General features: G+C 42.0%; 7 protein-coding genes across 7 annotated transcripts; 5 read left to right on the top strand and 2 right to left on the bottom strand.

The window, feature by feature from the left end:
• Positions 1–1,035: 1,035 nt before the first annotated feature.
• On the top strand, positions 1,036–3,045 carry AMO2 (putative peroxisomal copper amine oxidase; the record flags this gene model as incomplete). The annotated part of the gene is made up of 1 exon (XM_018878293.1): positions 1,036–3,045. One exon carries the CDS (start codon positions 1,036–1,038, stop codon positions 3,043–3,045), a length of 2,010 nt encoding a protein of 669 aa, XP_018735611.1.
• Positions 3,046–4,559: 1,514 nt separating this feature from the next.
• AWJ20_1416 (uncharacterized protein) lies at positions 4,560–5,303 on the top strand (the record flags this gene model as incomplete). The annotated part of the gene is made up of 1 exon (XM_018878294.1): positions 4,560–5,303. One exon carries the CDS (start codon positions 4,560–4,562, stop codon positions 5,301–5,303), a length of 744 nt encoding a protein of 247 aa, XP_018735612.1.
• Positions 5,304–7,415: 2,112 nt separating this feature from the next.
• Positions 7,416–8,642, top strand: AWJ20_1417 (uncharacterized protein; the record flags this gene model as incomplete). The annotated part of the gene is made up of 1 exon (XM_018878295.1): positions 7,416–8,642. One exon carries the CDS (start codon positions 7,416–7,418, stop codon positions 8,640–8,642), a length of 1,227 nt encoding a protein of 408 aa, XP_018735613.1.
• Positions 8,643–9,340: 698 nt separating this feature from the next.
• RPL3 (ribosomal 60S subunit protein L3) lies at positions 9,341–10,507 on the top strand (the record flags this gene model as incomplete). The annotated part of the gene is made up of 1 exon (XM_018878296.1): positions 9,341–10,507. One exon carries the CDS (start codon positions 9,341–9,343, stop codon positions 10,505–10,507), a length of 1,167 nt encoding a protein of 388 aa, XP_018735614.1.
• Positions 10,508–11,833: 1,326 nt separating this feature from the next.
• On the top strand, positions 11,834–12,877 carry AWJ20_1419 (uncharacterized protein; the record flags this gene model as incomplete). The annotated part of the gene is made up of 1 exon (XM_018878297.1): positions 11,834–12,877. One exon carries the CDS (start codon positions 11,834–11,836, stop codon positions 12,875–12,877), a length of 1,044 nt encoding a protein of 347 aa, XP_018735615.1.
• A 1,413-nt stretch (positions 12,878–14,290) lies between these two features.
• CRH1 (Crh1p) lies at positions 14,291–15,631 on the bottom strand (the record flags this gene model as incomplete). The annotated part of the gene is made up of 1 exon (XM_018878299.1): positions 14,291–15,631. One exon carries the CDS (start codon positions 15,629–15,631, stop codon positions 14,291–14,293), a length of 1,341 nt encoding a protein of 446 aa, XP_018735616.1.
• A 311-nt stretch (positions 15,632–15,942) lies between these two features.
• Positions 15,943–18,024, bottom strand: SCT1 (bifunctional glycerol-3-phosphate/glycerone-phosphate O-acyltransferase SCT1; the record flags this gene model as incomplete). The annotated part of the gene is made up of 1 exon (XM_018878300.1): positions 15,943–18,024. One exon carries the CDS (start codon positions 18,022–18,024, stop codon positions 15,943–15,945), a length of 2,082 nt encoding a protein of 693 aa, XP_018735617.1.
• Positions 18,025–18,545: the final 521 nt, after the last annotated feature.

Below are 18,545 nucleotides of genomic sequence, written 5' to 3' on the forward strand. Positions count from 1 at the left end.
TCTGTCAGCATTCTGTCAGCAGAGAGTGGCCGAGAGAGTGACTGATAGCGATAGAGTGATAGAGTGTAAATGAGAATGAAAGTCTCAGCGTGAGATGAGTTTCCTTACCCAGTTGTGGTGGAGCTCGTGCACAGTGAGCCAGTTTTGACTTGGAGAGAATCCGATAGTAATACATCCCATTACGGCTACTACACCCTATAATGCAAAGCGCTTATGATGAAGGGCGCCAGAAATGTGTAGTAGAGGTAGTAATCAAGCAACTCTAAACACCAGTCATGGCTGAAAAAGGGAGCTCTCAACCGTGGACGAAGCCGCTGTACACTTACGCGCTGGTGCCGCCGCTCTCGCAGAGGCCTGCCTAGATTGTTATAGCACGGCAAACGATCCAAGGGTGTGCGAAGAGTATCAGAGATGTTTCATCGACTTACAGATGGTATGCGATACAATGCAGATGATAATGGTCTGATAGGTCCCAACTGGTCCACAAACTGTAGTATGCTCCAAGCGGTAAGTATATCCGATCTAGGGACCATTGAAAGATACCGGAAACAGCTGCCGTTTAAAGAAATTTCAGGGGCCGATCCCAGGAATTCACCGAAGCGGTGTCTGCGGAGAAATCAATTAACCATGCATCTCCTACAGACCAGTCGATGAAAATGGATGCCCGAAAACGTTAGATTACGACACACACAGGCGCTTCCTGATACAATGACTCGTCTGCTCGCTCGCTCTATCCCGCTCAGTTCGCTCTGTATGCGGTAGCGGTTAGGTCGTTCCTATTTGTACCTAGAACCATATCTTCATCACTGGGCCAGTTCATGGGGTCGCTGCTGTTTATTTAAACCCTTGATACCCCACAGTTAGATCTGGTTTTATTTTCCTTTTTATCTCTTTTTTATATATTTCCAAACAAACTTTTTATTTCACTTTTTGGTGGAGATAATAAAAATCAACATTGAATAATTGTTGAAACAAAAATCAATCCTACAGTTTTAAAAGTACAAACAAGAAATTCAATCACATTTTTAAAAGAGAATGCCACATCCTTTAGATCAACTTAATCCTGAGGAGCTCCAAAGGGCCGTTGGGCACCTGAAGAATTACCACAAGGGTAAGCAATTGCACATCAAGAATATCCATCTTGAAGAGCCCCCAAAGAGCTTGCTTGGTCCTTATCTTCAGGCTGAAAAGGCTGGTAAGCCAATTGCCCCTCCTCCTCGTATTGCCTATGGTTACTACTATATTATGGATGACAAAAAGGCTGAGGAGATTTGGATCGATTTGGATACCAATCAAATCACCAAGGTTGTCATGGTTGCTTTGCCTCAACATTTGCCCATGGATCAAGATGAGGCCAACCACATTGAGACCTTTATGTATGATGACCCTCTTGTTTTGGGTGCTTTGAAGGAGTGCGGTATTGAAGGTGAGGCTATCAAGACTGTTGCTAGTGATGGTTGGATGTACGGTTGTGACGAAATCACCTCTGTTTCCAGACACATGATGTTCCTCATGTACTCCAGAGACCCTAAGACCAACCACCCCGAGTCCAACATCTACGCTTTCCCCTTGCCATTTGTCCCAGTTTACGATATTCTTGAGAAGAAGTTTGTTCGTATTGACTGGTGTGCTACTAGTGGTGATGATGACGATGCCAATGGAATCAACTATACTACTCGTCAAAAGTACAAGTTTGCTCTTGAGGGCCACCAAGCCAGCGAGTACTACCCCGACCTTGTCCCCAACAAGAGAACCGATCTTAAGCCTTACAATGTTCTTCAACCTGAAGGACCCTCATTTACTGTTGACGAGTCGAATCTTGTTCAATGGCAAAAGTGGAGATTCAGAGTCGGATTCAATCCTCGTGAGGGCTTAGTTCTTCACGATGTCGACTATGATGGAAGAAGAACCTTCTACAGATTGTCTGTTTCTGAGATGGCTGTTCCATATGGTGATCCACGTCCTCCTTTGCACAGAAAGATGGCCTTCGACTTTGGTGATGTCGGTGGTGGCAAGTGTGCTAACGAGCTTTCTTTGGGCTGTGACTGTCTTGGTACCATTAAGTACTTTGATGGCCACCTTGTCGAGCCTAACGGTAACGTTCTTACCAGAAAGGGTGTTATTTGCATGCACGAGCAAGACGATGGTATTCTTTGGAAGCACACCAATTACCGTACTGAGGCTGCTGCCGTTGTTCGTCGTCGTATTTTGGTTCTCCAAACCATTCTTACTGTCGGAAACTACGAGTACATTTTTGCATGGCACCTTGACCAAGCCGCCAATATCCAATTGGAAATCCGTGCTACTGGTATTGTCTCTACCCAAGCTATTGACCACGGTAAGAGATCAAGATACGGAACTGTTGTTGGACCTGGTGTCTTGGCCACTTCTCATCAACACATTTTCAGTGTCCGTATTGACCCTGCTATTGATGGTAACAAGAACTCTGTTTCTGTGCATGACACTGTTATTACTCCATGGGACGAGCGAAATCCCAAGGGTACTGGTTTCATTAACACCAAGCGTTACATCGACGAATCTTCTGCTTTTGATGCCAACATTGCTTCAAACAGATACGTCAAGATTGTTAATGAGAACAAGATCAACCCTATCACTGGTAACCCTGTTGGATTCAAGCTTGCTGCCGCTCCTACTGCTTTGTTGATGGCTCCTCCTGGTACCGTTGCCCGTAGCAGAGCTGCTTTTGCTACCCACCACTTCTGGGTTACTAAGCACAAGGACAACGAATTCTATGCCGGTGGTGTGTGGACGAATCAATCTGCCAAGGAAGTTGGTGGTGTTCAAGAGGCCGTAAACCGTAGAGACAATGTTAGAAACGAGGATATTGTTTTGTGGCATTCTTTTGGTCTTACTCATCACCCCAGAATTGAGGACTACCCAGTTATGCCTGTCGAGGTTCTCAAGGTTGGTTTGCATCCTAACGATTTCTTCACTGAGAACCCTGCTATTGATGTTCCACCAAGCACTCAACAATTCAACCGATCTGTCGAAGTTTTCCAGACTCGGTCATGTCATCGCATGTAACGGGATTATGTAAAAAGACGTTTTGTCTTTTTCCCCGTTGCCTTAGTTTTTTTTTTTGTATTATATTTATGGGTAATGATTCCAAAAATTAAAAGGGTATTCCGGGTCTTTTTTTATAAGTTTTAAAAATTTCAAGTAAAATGAATAAATAATTTAAAAATTAAAAACATTAAGAAATCCCAAAAGTCCAAAAAAAGAAAAATTAACACTGGAGTAATTTCTTCGGATCTTAAATCACTTGAAGTACGCGGCATTTTCAACCATGCTAGTAACCCCCATGTTACAGTCTTACTCCCAGCAAGGTTAGATGCAGATGTCTAATCTTGCATCTCATGAAGATCAGTGCAGCTAAGATCGTGATTCAAGGCGGGATCTAGACATGTAAATATATAATGAAACAAAAAAAGCCTCGACAGCCAGTCCAACTTCACTGGGAAGACGAAATCATTTTTTATATAAAACAACTTCCTACCATTTGTACTGCAGCAAAGTATTGCTTGTACTCTAACAAAGGGATAGCTGATGATCATACGCCCTCGGCTCTGCTTGATGTTAACTTTGAATGTGTCTTAGGTCAACCTTATCTGGCATCACCAATTTAGCCAAAAAAGCACTGACAGTCGGATCTTAATCCCAATAAGTCAAATATTGTCACATATGTGCACGAAATAAACAATCCAGCAAAAAAAATCCCAAAACGTCCATTGTTGAACCTCCGTCCTCCATTTGATTGCATTCGTCTAAAACTCGCCAAAACGAGAGCTCTGCAATTTCTGGAAACAGATAGTGTTAGGGTACAAGCAAAAGCAGGTACCACAGCATATTTCGAATTATTTCTTGACCTAGTTATGAAAAGGTTTACGGATGCCTCGCTGTGGGACTCGCTTGCTATCTATCAGTCTAATAAAGGTTAGCAAGATCTGGAATGAATTTTTGGTATCATAAAGTTCCACTAATTCTGTTTAGTATCTTTGAAAAGAAGATTAGATAAGATGGCTATTGAGACAACTTGAAAAAAATGCGGTTCGCATAAATTGCATCCTGCATTATATATTGCCAGTATATAGCAGCAGGGTCTTGGACCAGCCTGCCATCTCCCATTTGTAATAATTAAGTAATAAAATGCTTTAGTAATGTATTGATAACCAAGTTTGCATTTGGACACCAATCACGGGGGCCGTTGACCGGAATCCTTTGTGTGAGTTAGTTGCGATAACTATATTCGTACTCAAGGTTTTTACGAACCCGTTCTCCATTCTACTGCTGGGGATTTTTAAGCATGATCCAATGGTAATTATCAATAATTGCTTTTTTCCAAGCGATAAGAGATGAGCAGGGTGTAATAATTGGGAGTGATTGACGGACGAGATGGATAATACTAAGGCCACTCTCAAGGGTAGAAAAATGTGAACATACCAAATAAATATGACTACAAATAAGCTCAAGGGCCCAAGAGAAACAATTAATTAACAGTTTTCCATTCTTCGAATTTACACATTTAAGTCGCTATTATAATGAGTTATCTCCCTCCAGCCCTGGCATTGGTTCCTGCTTCTGAAATATCTCAGACTGATATGTTTGTTCTAGCTGCAGCTGCCAGATCGAAACTAATCAAGGAAGCCTGTAGTCATCGTCATGATATGAGAGTGCTAATTGGGCATGGAAAGCTGTTGGACAATGTTCTATTATCTTTGGCAAAATCGAGGAGGCAGTCTGGCACTACTACTCAAGGAGCCATACCGGTACCTTTACTACCTCCAAATAAATATCAAGGCGGATTTGGAATACCGCGAACAAGTGCTGTTCGTTCTACAATAAATGTGATCCAAGAGGAAGAGAAACAGAGCCCAGGTGAAGGAAAGATGAGAGGAGAGTCTAAATATGACTCCAAGAATAATTACAACGACGACAAATTATTTTCCGTTAGAGAAGTGTCGTCAAATAAAGGGGACGGTGTGATAAGGGATCAAGCATATGGCTATGATGAATACGATGACTATGAAGATTATGACGATTATGAACATTATGAATACTATGAAGAGGAGGGTCAATACGAGCTGTGCAGTGCGTCCGATTCTGATAGTGACACTGATGAAGATAGGTCGATAGATTATTATGATTTTGACGAATGGGATGAAGACGATGAGGAAGATGAAGAAGTGGATGCTGATATCAGTCTACAGAAGGCCCCTGAATCTTGGGGAAATTACAGACTAAGCGGTCAAGAATCACGCTTGGATCTCCAAGCAGTGTTTTAGACTGAGCTTTAATAAAGTATATATTTCTACCAATTGTTATTAGTACTATATATGCCTTCGTTTACATGAATTTTTTTTCACTTCACATCTGAGTGTAATCAACTTGATGACTGATTTCCATTATTCGAAAACATCGGATTTAATGAAACTCCGCTCGGATTCTATTCTCCCGAGGAATACAAATTTATAACCGTGGTCGCTTCGTCCAAGGTTAACTGACTTCGGTGAGCACTGATCTGCAATGCGTCTGTCTAACCTTGCAGCTATGCTGTAAATCCATACGAAAAGCAGTTAGCAGCAGCTACTTACCATTGCATGTATACAAAGCTAAGCGGGAAGCCTAACGGCGATCTGACTTTTGGGTTGTGTCCCCAAACGGTACTTAGAATACGGGAACATACAAGGAAAATCGCATACCCGAAATATATCCATAGCCCTGTCTAGGCAATTCTTAGCCAGCCCCGAGTTGTCAAATCCGTCCTTGACGGCGATATGTGGGGGTACACATTTCTCCGTAGGTGGATTGAACAAAGCTAACACATAGTGCGCTTTAATTATGAGATGTTGATTCGATTGTCATTCGGTCCAGCACAATTATGGCCCAGAGCTCTACCGTTCTCTAAGATAAAATACAAATTATTTGCGAGACATTGTTACAATAGCTGTTACGTGCTTGCAGAGTCAATTAATAATTGCGAGCTTATCTGCTCTTATTTTCGTAATTTTATTGACTGTGGTCCACATGGCCATTTGGATTGAAAAAAAAATCCCACCTACCAATCAACACTTGACTTATAATTTATCGAGACAAGGCCGTAGACGACCGCAGGAAACAAAGAACAGCAAACCTAAACATGTAGAGGATGTAAGCGAATTTAATCGACGAGGCATGGGAGGAGGTTTGATGATCAGCAGGCAATGCTAATGCTAAATGTCGGTTTCCAACCAAATCACCCATTTATCAGCTGCTTTTACTTTGAGACCCAAGTAAAGTCACCAACTTAGTTAGTCTATTCAACAATTCAGAAAAAAAATTCAGATCTACTATCTTGTATTGGCCTTTACGTCTTCAATGACATAGTTGCAGCAAATAAATAGAATTAATCGACAGTCAGTTTCTTAAAAAACTAGTAGCTTTGCCAAATCTTTCAATACTTAATACGTAAACTCGAGTAACTTTCAGATATATCAGATGATAGTTACTAATCGGTTTAGGCAGATGGCTGTAGCGTTCGTTAGGAAGGTACCCCCTGTGAGAGAAAAAACAAAGAAAATGGCTGCAGAAATTCAAGGCACCCATAACTTTGGATCAGTAGAATAAAACACTAGAGAGAAACCTTATAAGGTCTTCTGCGGATAGATATTTGAAGCATCAACTTCTTTACTTGGTTAGAAGGTTGTCAAAATAGGTAATTGCTCCTCTTGCCATATACTTGCCAAATTAGTCTTGCTCCGAAGGAACAGTCTTCTTCAAGCCAGACTTCAGTAAAAGAGTAAGTTCAAAATGAGTCTCAAAGCCACGGAATACGCGGAACTTGCCATACCTATGCTCTAATTACAAAGAACTGGCATTCTAAGTTTTCATATTTGCAGCGGTCAAGAAACTTGACCGCAAAACGGCACTCTTGCTATTTCTGGCTCTTCTCCCGCTATCACTTAGAGTTCATATCTCGCAGATTAGTTACTCACAAGTTGCAGACGACCGTTTGCAATTTTGTGGCCTCCGGATTTTACAAACTTCGTCGCTCGGTAATATTATTACCGTCTGCACGAGCTGTAATCTGAATGCAGATAGATCATATAATTTGATTAGTTCTCGTCATATTTTTGAAAGAGCGTTTCGTGTATTGACCAACAATTGCTCCGAGTTGATTATTTTTTAAAACCAACTAGAGCAACTGACACAGGTTGAGTGTAGTGACAGTGGAGAAATGTCGGAATACAGATTGATGCCCGCGACGTTTTACAACGCTTCTCACGTGACAGTAGAGGTTAGGGTGGACCATGAAGTGAAAAATTAAAACGTTTGCAAACACAGCAGCAAATTAGAGATCTAAACTGAGAGAGTGTAACGCGTTTTCTGTGGTTGAACCTCGACTATTAAACACAAAAATGACCGACTCCACTCAACTTAATTACATGATTGTGGATGGCGTTCTTGGCGACTTTGTCCAGGAAATTGCTGCCTACATCGACAAGCTCGACCCTCCTGCTGATGAGAAGAGCAGCTTTGAAAATTACACAACTGGCTTGATGGAGTCTGAATCCGAAGATGATCAAGCCAGAACATTTTTAGCAGTTGCTGAGAAGTCGGCTGTACTTGCCAACGCTCCTGAGAAGGAGTTTGAATCCGCTTATAACTTGGTTTTACACATCTTGACCTTTTCTCCCAACTTGACCGAAGTTCTACCAGTTGTTCTCAAGAACTTGACTTCTTCTTCAAAGGCTGAACCTTTACAAGTGTTGTCAGTTTTGGCCAATTTGTTCAACATTTTGCCCACCAATTCTCCATTGAGATATAATGTTTTCACGAGTATTCTGTCGTTTGCCGACCAAACTAAGAACATCCACTTGTTGATCAGTCAGCTGAAACAATTACCTCAATGGTTGAACGACTGGGGTGTTGATGAAGCTAACAAGAAGGACGTTTACTATAGAGTCAGTGAGATTCTGGCGTCTGCAGATAGTGAGGAGTCACATAAATATTTACTAAAGGCGGTCAGCACGTTGAAGGCTGGATCCGATGAGAGCACAATCCTCAGCAAGAAGTTGGTTATCACTTATCTTGTTGCCGAGGCTGTTTACGATTTTGACGATATTTTCGCTTTGGAGGCTGTTCAAGGATTACAGACTTCTGAGAAGGACGTGTTCAAGCTGCTTGAGATTGTCTCTAACGGAGACTATGCCTCATACAAAAGTTTCACAAAATCCTCAGTTGACAGCATAACTGAGGAGCAATGGATTGTTTTGGAGAAGAAGGTCAAGGTTCTTGCTCTTGGTTCAGTTGTTTACAAGGCATCTCAAAATGCCAGAACTATTTCATACAAGGATATTGCCCAAGCTATTGATGTTTCCGACGATGAGATTGAAGAGTGGGTTATTGATACCATCCGAGCTGGACTTGTGGAGGGTCGTTTGAGTCAGAATGACCAAGAGTTCGACATCCACAGAGCTAGTCCCGTTGGTCAATTTGGCGTTGAGCAATGGTCTACTATCTTGAACCGTCTTGACACCTGGAAGGCTAGCTTGAAGGATGTTCTTGATGTTGTTCGCAGTGCTCGTGAGAATGCTCAAAGAGAAAACGTTGGCAAATTCCGCCACAACAACGTTACTGCTTAATTTCTATTTCCTGTTTAGCTAGTACAGTGATTGGCCTCGACATTTCCACCAAATCGTAGACACTTCCATTTACAGCAGCCATTAGTTCTACTCCTAGAGTAACTCCCCTACCTCAAATCTCCATAGATTAACGAAAACATCCAACACTTGCATGAATTCTGTGGCCTATATATTTGTATAGTTTGTGTGTAGTAACATGTGATACAATTGCCCTCGACTAAAGCTCATTTCGCATATCTCAGGCCAACCAAACAGCTCACACACCTCAGCTGGTTCCCAGAGTGCTCTGTAACTTCTATAAGCTGCTATCTCTATTCTGGTAAATAAATATATCTTAGAAACAATACACAATATCAATCTCTATAACCTCCTCATATCACTTCGGTAATGACTCCTGCTTCGCAGGAGCAATGGGGTCTGGGGCAACGCCCCGGCCGCTGGAGGCAGCTACTGGACCCTGTCTAGACCCTGCGTGAATACGTACTCACGTGATATTATATGTATGCCAAAAGCGTAGTCACAGTAGTTACCTATTTGGGAAATACAAAAGTATATTTGAGAACGCAAGATTTTTCATGCAGAAGCAGGGCAGCCAGGAACTCGCAGCGAGAAGCTGGATACTAAGAAGTTGCAGATTATAGGAGTGAAATTATCTTCTTCAACTTACTCGACATCGATCAAGAAGACACTAGTTCAACATGTCTCACCGTAAATACGAAGAACCTAGACACGGTTCGCTTGGATTCTTGCCCAGAAAGAGGGCTGCCCGTCACAGAGGAAAGGTTAAGTCTTTCCCTGTTGATGACAAGACCAAGCCCATTCACCTTACCGCTTTCCTTGGTTACAAGGCCGGTATGACCACCACTGTCCGTGACTTGGACAGACGTGGATCCAAGATGGACAAGCGTGAGGTTGTTGAGGCCGTCACTGTTGTCGACACTCCTCCTCTTGTTGTCGTCGGTGTTGTTGGTTACGTCGAGACTCCTCGTGGTCTCCGTTCTTTGACCACTGTCTGGGCCGAGCACTTGTCCGATGAGGTCAAGAGAAGATTCTACAAGAACTGGTACAAGTCTAAGAAGAAGGCTTTCACCAAGTACGCCAAGAAGTACTCTGAGGGTTCTGCTGGTGTTGCTCAAGAGCTTGAGCGTATCAAGAAGTACGCTACTGTTGTCCGTGTCCTTGCCCACACTCAAATCAGAAAGACTCCTCTTGGTCAAAAGAAGGCTCACCTTGCCGAGATCCAAATTAACGGTGGTTCTATTGCCGACAAGGTCGAGTGGGCTCAAGAGCACTTTGAGAAGACTGTTGATGTCGCCTCTGTTTTCGAGCAAGACGAGGTCATTGATGTCATTGCCGTCACCAAGGGTCACGGTTACGAGGGTGTTACCGCCCGTTGGGGTACTAAGAAGCTTCCCAGAAAGACCCACCGTGGTCTCCGTAAGGTCGCTTGTATTGGTGCTTGGCATCCTTCCCACGTCCAATGGACTGTTGCCCGTGCCGGTCAAGACGGTTATCACCACCGTACTTCCACCAACCACAAGGTTTACCGTGTTGGTAAGGCTGGTGATGAGTCTTCTGGTTCTACTGAGTTTGACCGTACTAAGAAGACTATCACTCCTCTTGGTGGTTTCGTCAGATATGGTGAGATCAACAACGATTTCGTCATCATCAAGGGTTCCATCCCTGGTGTTAAGAAGAGAGTTGTCACTTTGAGAAAGTCTCTCAAGGTCCACACCTCCAGAAAGGCCCTCGAGAAGGTCCAACTCAAATGGATTGACACTGCTTCTAAGTTCGGTAAGGGTAGATTCCAAACTGTTGCTGAGAAGCACGCTTTCACTGGTACTTTGAAGAAGGATACTGCTTAAATCAATGTATAATTGACAGTATTAAAAAAAGCATAAATGTATTTAAGTATTAAAAAGTATGAAGTTTTTCCTTTATTTTTCTTTGTGGCTTCTGACTCCAGCGTTTGGGGCCCTACCTCAGACCCCGTGGCTCCTCTCGCTTCGCTCGAGTCGTTTGATCGGGCTTGACTGGCTAGTTTTGTTGGCGTCTGCTGTGGTCTGATTGCCTGAATGGTGAAATTTTTCACTTGGTGAATGTCGATCTTTAGAGATGCCTGCTTACCCGGCTTGGAGAATAATATATATAAGTCTGTTCTCTGCGTGGTGAATTTTTCATCTGTACTTCTCCTAGTTGACACGAGTAAACAGATCCATTTCCTGACACCTGCGAGTGGGACTTAACTGAACTTTGACTCTGTGTTTGTATCTCCAGCCGATTCGAAATTCTTAAGGCTGGTTAAATAGCAGTACACAGAGTGCAAGGGTGAAGGTTGCACTGGTTGGCGTCAGGTTGTGGATGTGTGATTTATGGCTGAATTACAATTCATCACAGCTCTAGCACTAAATGATGAACAACCAGATAGGGACAACTGATATATTTGATGTTATCCATTTGGAAATAGATAGTAAACATTTCTGAAATGTGCATAGAGTGTGAGAATTGTAGATATGGCCCTAGCTCCTTGGTTGACATGAGATGACGTTATGCATGAGTTTATTCTTATACCGCCTATTGGACTATCCACTATTCAGTATATTAGAATCTCAAACAGCATTATATAATATATTTCTAGACACGTCTTTACTAGTTAATTGACTAACAGTCATTAATTCGAACACCACGATCCTAGCAAACTCCTGCGAAGCAGGGACCACGGGGACTGGGGCGGAGCCCCAGCCGCCGGAGGCAGATCTGTCAAAAATGTTTCAACAAGAGAGAATTTTAAGATTCAGGGGATTTACCTGATTAGGAGCAGATGCCCGTCTCCGAGAAGACGACGAACGTTTGGGCTTGGCGACAGGTGTGAGCCACACACCGCCACAATCAAGGAGGGGCATTGGCTTTCTTTCCGCCACATATAGCCACATGGGGGTGTGCCGGTGCCGATTGTGGCTGCATCTGTGTGACGTTAAGAGCAATCTGCGCCTAAATCTTATTTAATAGTCTCGGGATCTGTGGCTGATTACTACTTTGGATATGTTTTTTTTTGATAACCATTTAGATATAAAGTCGACACCATATCCACTAAAATGTTTTTTATCGTTTCCTCTTTATTAATAGCCGAGAATTATAACAACTAATAGAGTGGATTCACTAGATCTGGTTAATATTATAATTACAGCAATATGTCGTCAATATTTTTAGCAACACATCCTCGATCTATGTCGACTGCTCTTGAGCGTAGTTTTATGACTAGAGAAGATATCGTTTGTGCTCATGAACCCTTTGGAGACCCTTTTTATTTTGGACCCGAGAGACTGTCGGATAGATATCCAGAGAAGAAGAGGGTCCAGTCTCCATATGCAGGTACCACATATGCTGATGTGTATGATGAGCTGCGTTCTATGGCTTATGAGGCCGAGAAAGAGAATAAACGGGTGTTTATTAAGGATATGATTTCGTATCTTATGCCAGAAGATGCTACTGGAAATGAATCAAATGTGGCAGTGGCCAAGTCATTTGGTTCTGATGTTAGAAATAGTACGCCAAGTGATACTTCAATCACAGTTCTGCCGTCTGATATTCTGAACTCTTTTCAATATGTGTTTTTGATTAGAGCTCCACATCTAGCAGTTCCTTCGTACTATAAAAGATGCATTCCTCCTGATTCTGAAAAGACGGGATTTGACCATTATAGACCGCAAGAGGCAGGATATCGCCAATTGAGAATCTTATATGACCATCTGGTTAAGCTGGGTAAACGACCATTGGTCGTTGATGCGACTGATATCATCGCTGATCCTGAGCAAGTGTTGAAACAGATGTGCGAGTCTGTAGACCTTCCTTTTGATCAGTCAATGCTTTCCTGGGACGAGAATAGCCCAAAGGTAGTCAAGGCATTTGAAAAATGGAACGGATGGCATGACGACTGTCTAAAATCCACAGGATTCAATAACAAGAGTCGTACAAACGGTGCAACCAATGGTCATACTAACGGTTCTACGAACGGTAGCACCAATGGTCATGCCAATGGCCACGCCAAGGAAGTCTCGAATGGACATGCTAATGGCCACGCTTCAAATGACGACTTCGTAGTAGACTTCGCAGACTGGGAGAAGCAATGGGCTGCCAAATTCGATCAAGACGGGGTTGACACTATTCGTGCTACAGTCAATGAATATCTTGACGATTACCTGCATTTACGGAAACACAAACTGACCTTAGTATAAAGCTAGATTTCGGTAGTAATTTATGCCAGGCTTCTTAGCCTCTATTTTTATTTGGTCAAAGTCGTTTGCTGTTCCAGCAGTCTCGACTCTGCCGAGACACCAGCGCTCGACATCACAGCTCGTAAATAACCAAGCTCATCCATCCAAAAATCAGAACCAATTATAATATTTTATTTTAGATTATATGCAGGGAATGGAATATACTTTACTCTTCATCGTCAGTGATGTAACGATGTCTGATGTCTTTCCATTGCTTGCCCTTGTTTTGACTGTCAAAGAAGTTGTCAAGAGTCTTGTTGAAGATGCTGTCATTGTCAGTAACTATGTCTGCCTCCGGCGGCTGGGGCGCTGCCCAGTCCCCGTAGCTCCTGCTTCGCAGGAGTTACACCTCGAAGAGTCAATGCCACGAGACTCAGTCCAGGACCCTCAGTAACTAGGTAGGTCTAGAGAGATGGATTGAACAGCATTCTCTCTTCCATTGCAAATGTCACTTACATGTCATAGAAGAAGGCAGTACCGAAGACGGCTCCAACGAAGACGGCGTTTCTCTTGAAGATAGTGTTGTAGATGGTAGTAGCGAAAGCCTGAATCAATGTTAGCATTTAGCACTTGAACCTACTGTCATAATTTGTTTCAGACAGGCCAGCAGAAGCGTAGTTCAAATCATCTGAGTATCTGTAGCGTTGGCTATCTACATGTATATTCAACTCATGGCCCTAGTCCGACATAATTGGTACATCTAACAAGGTATGAGACCCTCCAGTACATTAACAAACTCGAGTAAACGAACTCCAGATATTGCTAAGATACAGTCTTCTTGGTCGAACACGGGTCTGACGGACGCCTACCAGCTGAAAACTTGAATATTTGTTTGAATTCATGTATGCTCGGTTTGGTAATAGCTTTCCGGGAATTGACATTATACGTCCTAGCAAGTAATAATACCCATAGAACCTGTTCTACACCCACTTTCCCACTGAGCACTTACCATTTTTTTTGTGTATCTAAAGTCCCGTTGCTCTTGATCAGCTTCACGTATTGAAAATGTCAAAATCGAAATTCATGCTTCCCGGTTTCACCCTGCCGTTGATTGGACGGTTTTATAGATGTTAGGTTTTGATTCCATGTATGGTATTGATTTCATTTATTGCATTATCGGTAGTCCTAACCCCAATCTTTTGGTCGGATGTGGACCCTGATTATCAGAAGCCAGAATATAGCAAATGGGACAAATGGGATTTGAACCGGTCTTACTAAAATGTCAGAGTTCACAATAGATTGCCTTGATTGATTGGAGACATGAAAAATGAAGGATGTGAGGTAGGTTTTAAAAGGGGTATTTGGGGACTTAGGTACTGCGTCCGTAAATACAACTTCATATATTGCTGATATAATACAAAATGCTTCTCACAATCAAAAAAACATACACAAAATCGTGAGAATCAGAACTACACCTATTACTGATGTGTACCGTGCTCCATTTGTGCTGCTATTTTGAATTATATTATATTCTGACGTCGAGACAACCGGGAACGGGCTCGTCTCAGGGTATTTTTCATTTTTGAAAGCCGATATTGATACCTGGTCGACACCTCCTGCGACGCCTGTCAATGAAGAAAATGCTCCTTTTATATCATCAAGTCTGGCAGAAGTAAATATGTTACCCACAAAACCCTTGACGTCGTTTTTCAAATTTCTGTGTTTTCCTAGTGTGTTCTCGTTATCGCTGTCATCATCCTCATTCTCTTTAGTAGTATCAGCGTTTTCGTATGAGTCAGCATGTTTGTTGTTTTCCACCGAATCTCCCTCAGCGTCCAGATTATTTTCTTCACTACGTTCAGATTTTAACTCATTGTTTGTCCACAATTGCGAGAATATTTTAGAATGCTTGTTGACCAGGTTTTTGCCTGAGTCCTTTCCTAAATGCAACGATTTATAGCTAGGTTCTGGCTCATATTCACTCCAATTAATATCATTATTTTGATACTCTCCTTTTATTTCCCCTCCCAATGCCTGTATCGACATCCAAGTGCCACTTTGGTCTCCATATGCATACTCAAATCCGGTTGAATAGTCTTTTACGAGTAGCGATTTGACTGTGAAAACAAATGGCCCTTTCGAATAATCGGTCAGTCCTCCTGCCCACTCAATTGTTCCTGGAGGGTTAGAAGGATCCCCTCCTGCCCAAGATCCTATTCTAATTGCCATGGGAGTTTGTGGATAACCCGAAGGCGATTCTCCTGGTAACCTCCGAACTTCTTGGTTGTCATAATACCAGATAGTATTCTTGTCAGTCCAGTCAATCGTATAGTTATGATAAGCATCTTGAGGAGGTTGACATAGATGGAATTCTCCTCGATCATAAGAACTGGTGTCACCTTTTGAAAAAAAGTTCGACTGAAACCTCCTTGTGTCTTCTCCAATCCATTCCAAATCAATTTCGTCCAAAGTGTCACTCTGAAGTACAAAACTTGAAACAATCCCTTTTCCTTTAGAAGCTTTGAGTATCACCTCTATTCTTCCAAACATAATATAGAAATCAGATTGTAAGGTGGGATTGTGCCCTGGTTTGGACAGTATAAATTCAACTCCCTCTTGAGTGTATCGAATTTGTTCTGGAGATGCTACTGGTAAGAATAACGGCGACGCACCTTCAGTAAAATTGACATAGATTTTCTTCCCTAGTGCTTTACATGGTTGACAGCCTTTGACTTTTAACGGATCGCACACTGTATATGTTTGACATGATACCATATATACCAATAAGATTGTTATGAAAATACAGTTGGTTAGTCTGACAGAACAAGCATTCATATTTTGAGTAACCCAAAGCAATGTGATAAGACACCAGCTCTGACATTAATAGATCAATCAATTTGATAAGCGAAACCTAAGCTGAAGTAGCAAGGTAGCTCAAACGCAAAGACCGTATATCCAGGTGTTTGGTCCATAATGCAACTGGTATATCTGCGTTTGCTAATGTATCTCATATATCTACCAGTATTAATACAATTTATTATGCTATACAGAAAAATGCAACAAGAATTAATTTTTTATCAAAGTGTTTAGTTTTCGTGCTCACCTCGACTTAGTCGTTCTGCCATGGCACCGCGTATTCTTTTACTTATTTCAGTGTTAAATGCTTCACTTCCAGTAGCTCTTTCAACAGAGTCGTTCAAGTCCTCAACAGATGAAGTGTCTGATACAGTTCTACTATGACTACCTGGGGTTGTTCGTCCAGAAGATGATCCATAGCTGAATAGTGGAATATCGGCCAAGTCGAATTCTGAATTAACTCTTGAGATAGCTGCCGACTCATCGCCAGATGATGCCATGGACCAGTCGGATGCATTTGAACTGGCACGGTCACGTCTAGATGCTCTACGATCATCTGACCGGAACAAAGGTTGCTTGATTCTATCATGCTCGAAATCGGGATACAACTCTGGTCCTAAAGTATTGACTAACTCTGTAATTTCTTCACTCAACTGAGCTTTAGTCTGTTTAAGTTTGGCAACAGTGTTTTTATGACTAGGATTAAGTGCCAATGCCAATGGTCGTAAAGACTTGAATATGTCCATACCAGTTTCACCAATTACTAAGGCTGCAAACGTCACGGACGGTAGTACAATATACGAAGCAATAGTGACAAAAACAAGAGATCTCCAATTTCTATCAACAAGCTCGTATTTGTATGATAACCAAGTGGCTAGAAATGCATAAAAGGTGTACAATACAGGAGTTAGCCCCATGGCCACAAGTAGCTTCCATGTAGCCAACACATCTCTAGCAGCAATCTTAACACTACTTGCTTTTAGAGCTTCAGCAGCTTTTTTCTTTGAAATTCGTTTTGTTGCAACGAAGACTGGGGCAAACAAGATAGCACCAGGCAAACTGAAAATTAAGAGAACGAGAAGTTTACCAGTACGAAATATTAACTTGCCAATAACAGTCGGTGGGCTCAAAGAGGCAGTTTCGACTTGGTGATCCTTAATTCCAAGATCACTCAATTGTCTATTATAGGCAGAAACCATTTCCCTCATATGAATAATTCTTGGATCATCTTTGTAGTGATTATAACCTTCAGTAAACCTTCTAGTAAGCTCCACAACAAGTGATAAAGGCACCTGTTTACCCTTGGGCAAGTACAACCTACGAGCAGCTTGGAGAATCATCAGTGTATCATAATCAGGAGATGTAATTGTAACACTCTTTAGAGCAACCGTAATATCATCCAACAAACTCTTAACAGCCTTTCTTTTATCGTCGCCACCAGCTAAATACATGTCTACCAGTTCAGCAGGCACACTCACAGGTTCACCAAATTCAATAACTGCCCGAGATCTAAATTTATGAGGATGAAAGTAGTTCATTCCGCAAGGAACGATTTTCACATTACAATCTCTATTATCCGCTATAGCACCCAGTGCCATGATAGCAACACCTGCCTTGATTGGTAACAAATCAGGTCTGTCATGAGAGCCACCTTCAGGGAAGATTCCCAAGCAGTTTCCATCGTGAAGATGGCGAAATACCTTATGATACATGTCAGAATGGTTGACTCTACTGGCTACCTTATAAGTTGTGCCTTTAAGAAGAAGATCACGTGCCTTTGGCTTAAACTCCTTGCGAACAGTCAATTCAGTGTCAGAAATGATTTTATCAATATCGTTCATACCAAGTCCATGTGGAAGTCCAACATGGCCAGCTTCTTCACATTCTTGAGTGAACTTTGTGCCTTTGCCAAGAACTTTCAAAGGATCACTCTCCTCCATGTAAATAGTACCAGATCCTTTGACAAGGTTATCTTGGGCTCGAACAACGCCAATTGCATTGGTGGCCCATGCCATGAATCCTATAAATGGTCGCTTGGTACTAGCCTCAGCAACGAGAAAGGAAATGCGTCTACCAGACGATACTTTTACTTGTTGCATCAGCATCATGGGATCAACAAACTGGTTCGCATGAGGAGCAGCCACAAAAATCACAGCACCCTTTTTGGGAATTCGATAAGCTCCACGAGGAAGAATCTTTCGGAAAAAAAGATCAAAGATGATTGTGAAGATCCAGAGCATCAAGTCATACAACCAGTTGGGGGGTGGGTTTGGCGTCGAATTTGTCTTGGCCTTTTCATTTTTGTCAGTCATTTTTGCAGATGTATTATTTCAGTACCCATAAAATAAATTAATGAAATTTGATCCACCAGGTGATCTTATGACCGAGAAAACTTTTTATACACGTAGTATAATCAGTTTCAAATATAAATATCCTCGCATATAATTTGTATTGAACAAATTATGCCATTCCTTTTGTCCGCAGTTGATATCGCATCAAAAAGATTCTGGAAGTATCCTGGTGATGTACATGGAGAAGATAAGTAAAAGCTGCCGCAAGTCCTGCTACCAAGTCACGTTACTTGGAGCAGCTAAAGTGGTCAATTTGTTGGTTGTTGGGGTCGTGGATAGAGCCGTGCTCGATAGCTGTCGCATTAGTGGATAACATTCAATAATGGAGCAGTGATATTTGTAGTAGTCGATAGAATGTGATCAGGGGGGACTGGCAAAAACTTTCACATGAAAAATAATATGAGAGAGCATGAAAAAAATTGAATAAAATCATAGGAGGAGCACAAGCAGCACGACAGTAGTACGAAGAGAACGAGAATTGT

The sequence above is a fragment of the Sugiyamaella lignohabitans genome, chromosome A (genome assembly GCF_001640025.1).
Source record: "Sugiyamaella lignohabitans strain CBS 10342 chromosome A, complete sequence".
Classification (NCBI taxonomy): domain Eukaryota; kingdom Fungi; phylum Ascomycota; class Dipodascomycetes; order Dipodascales; family Trichomonascaceae; genus Sugiyamaella; species Sugiyamaella lignohabitans.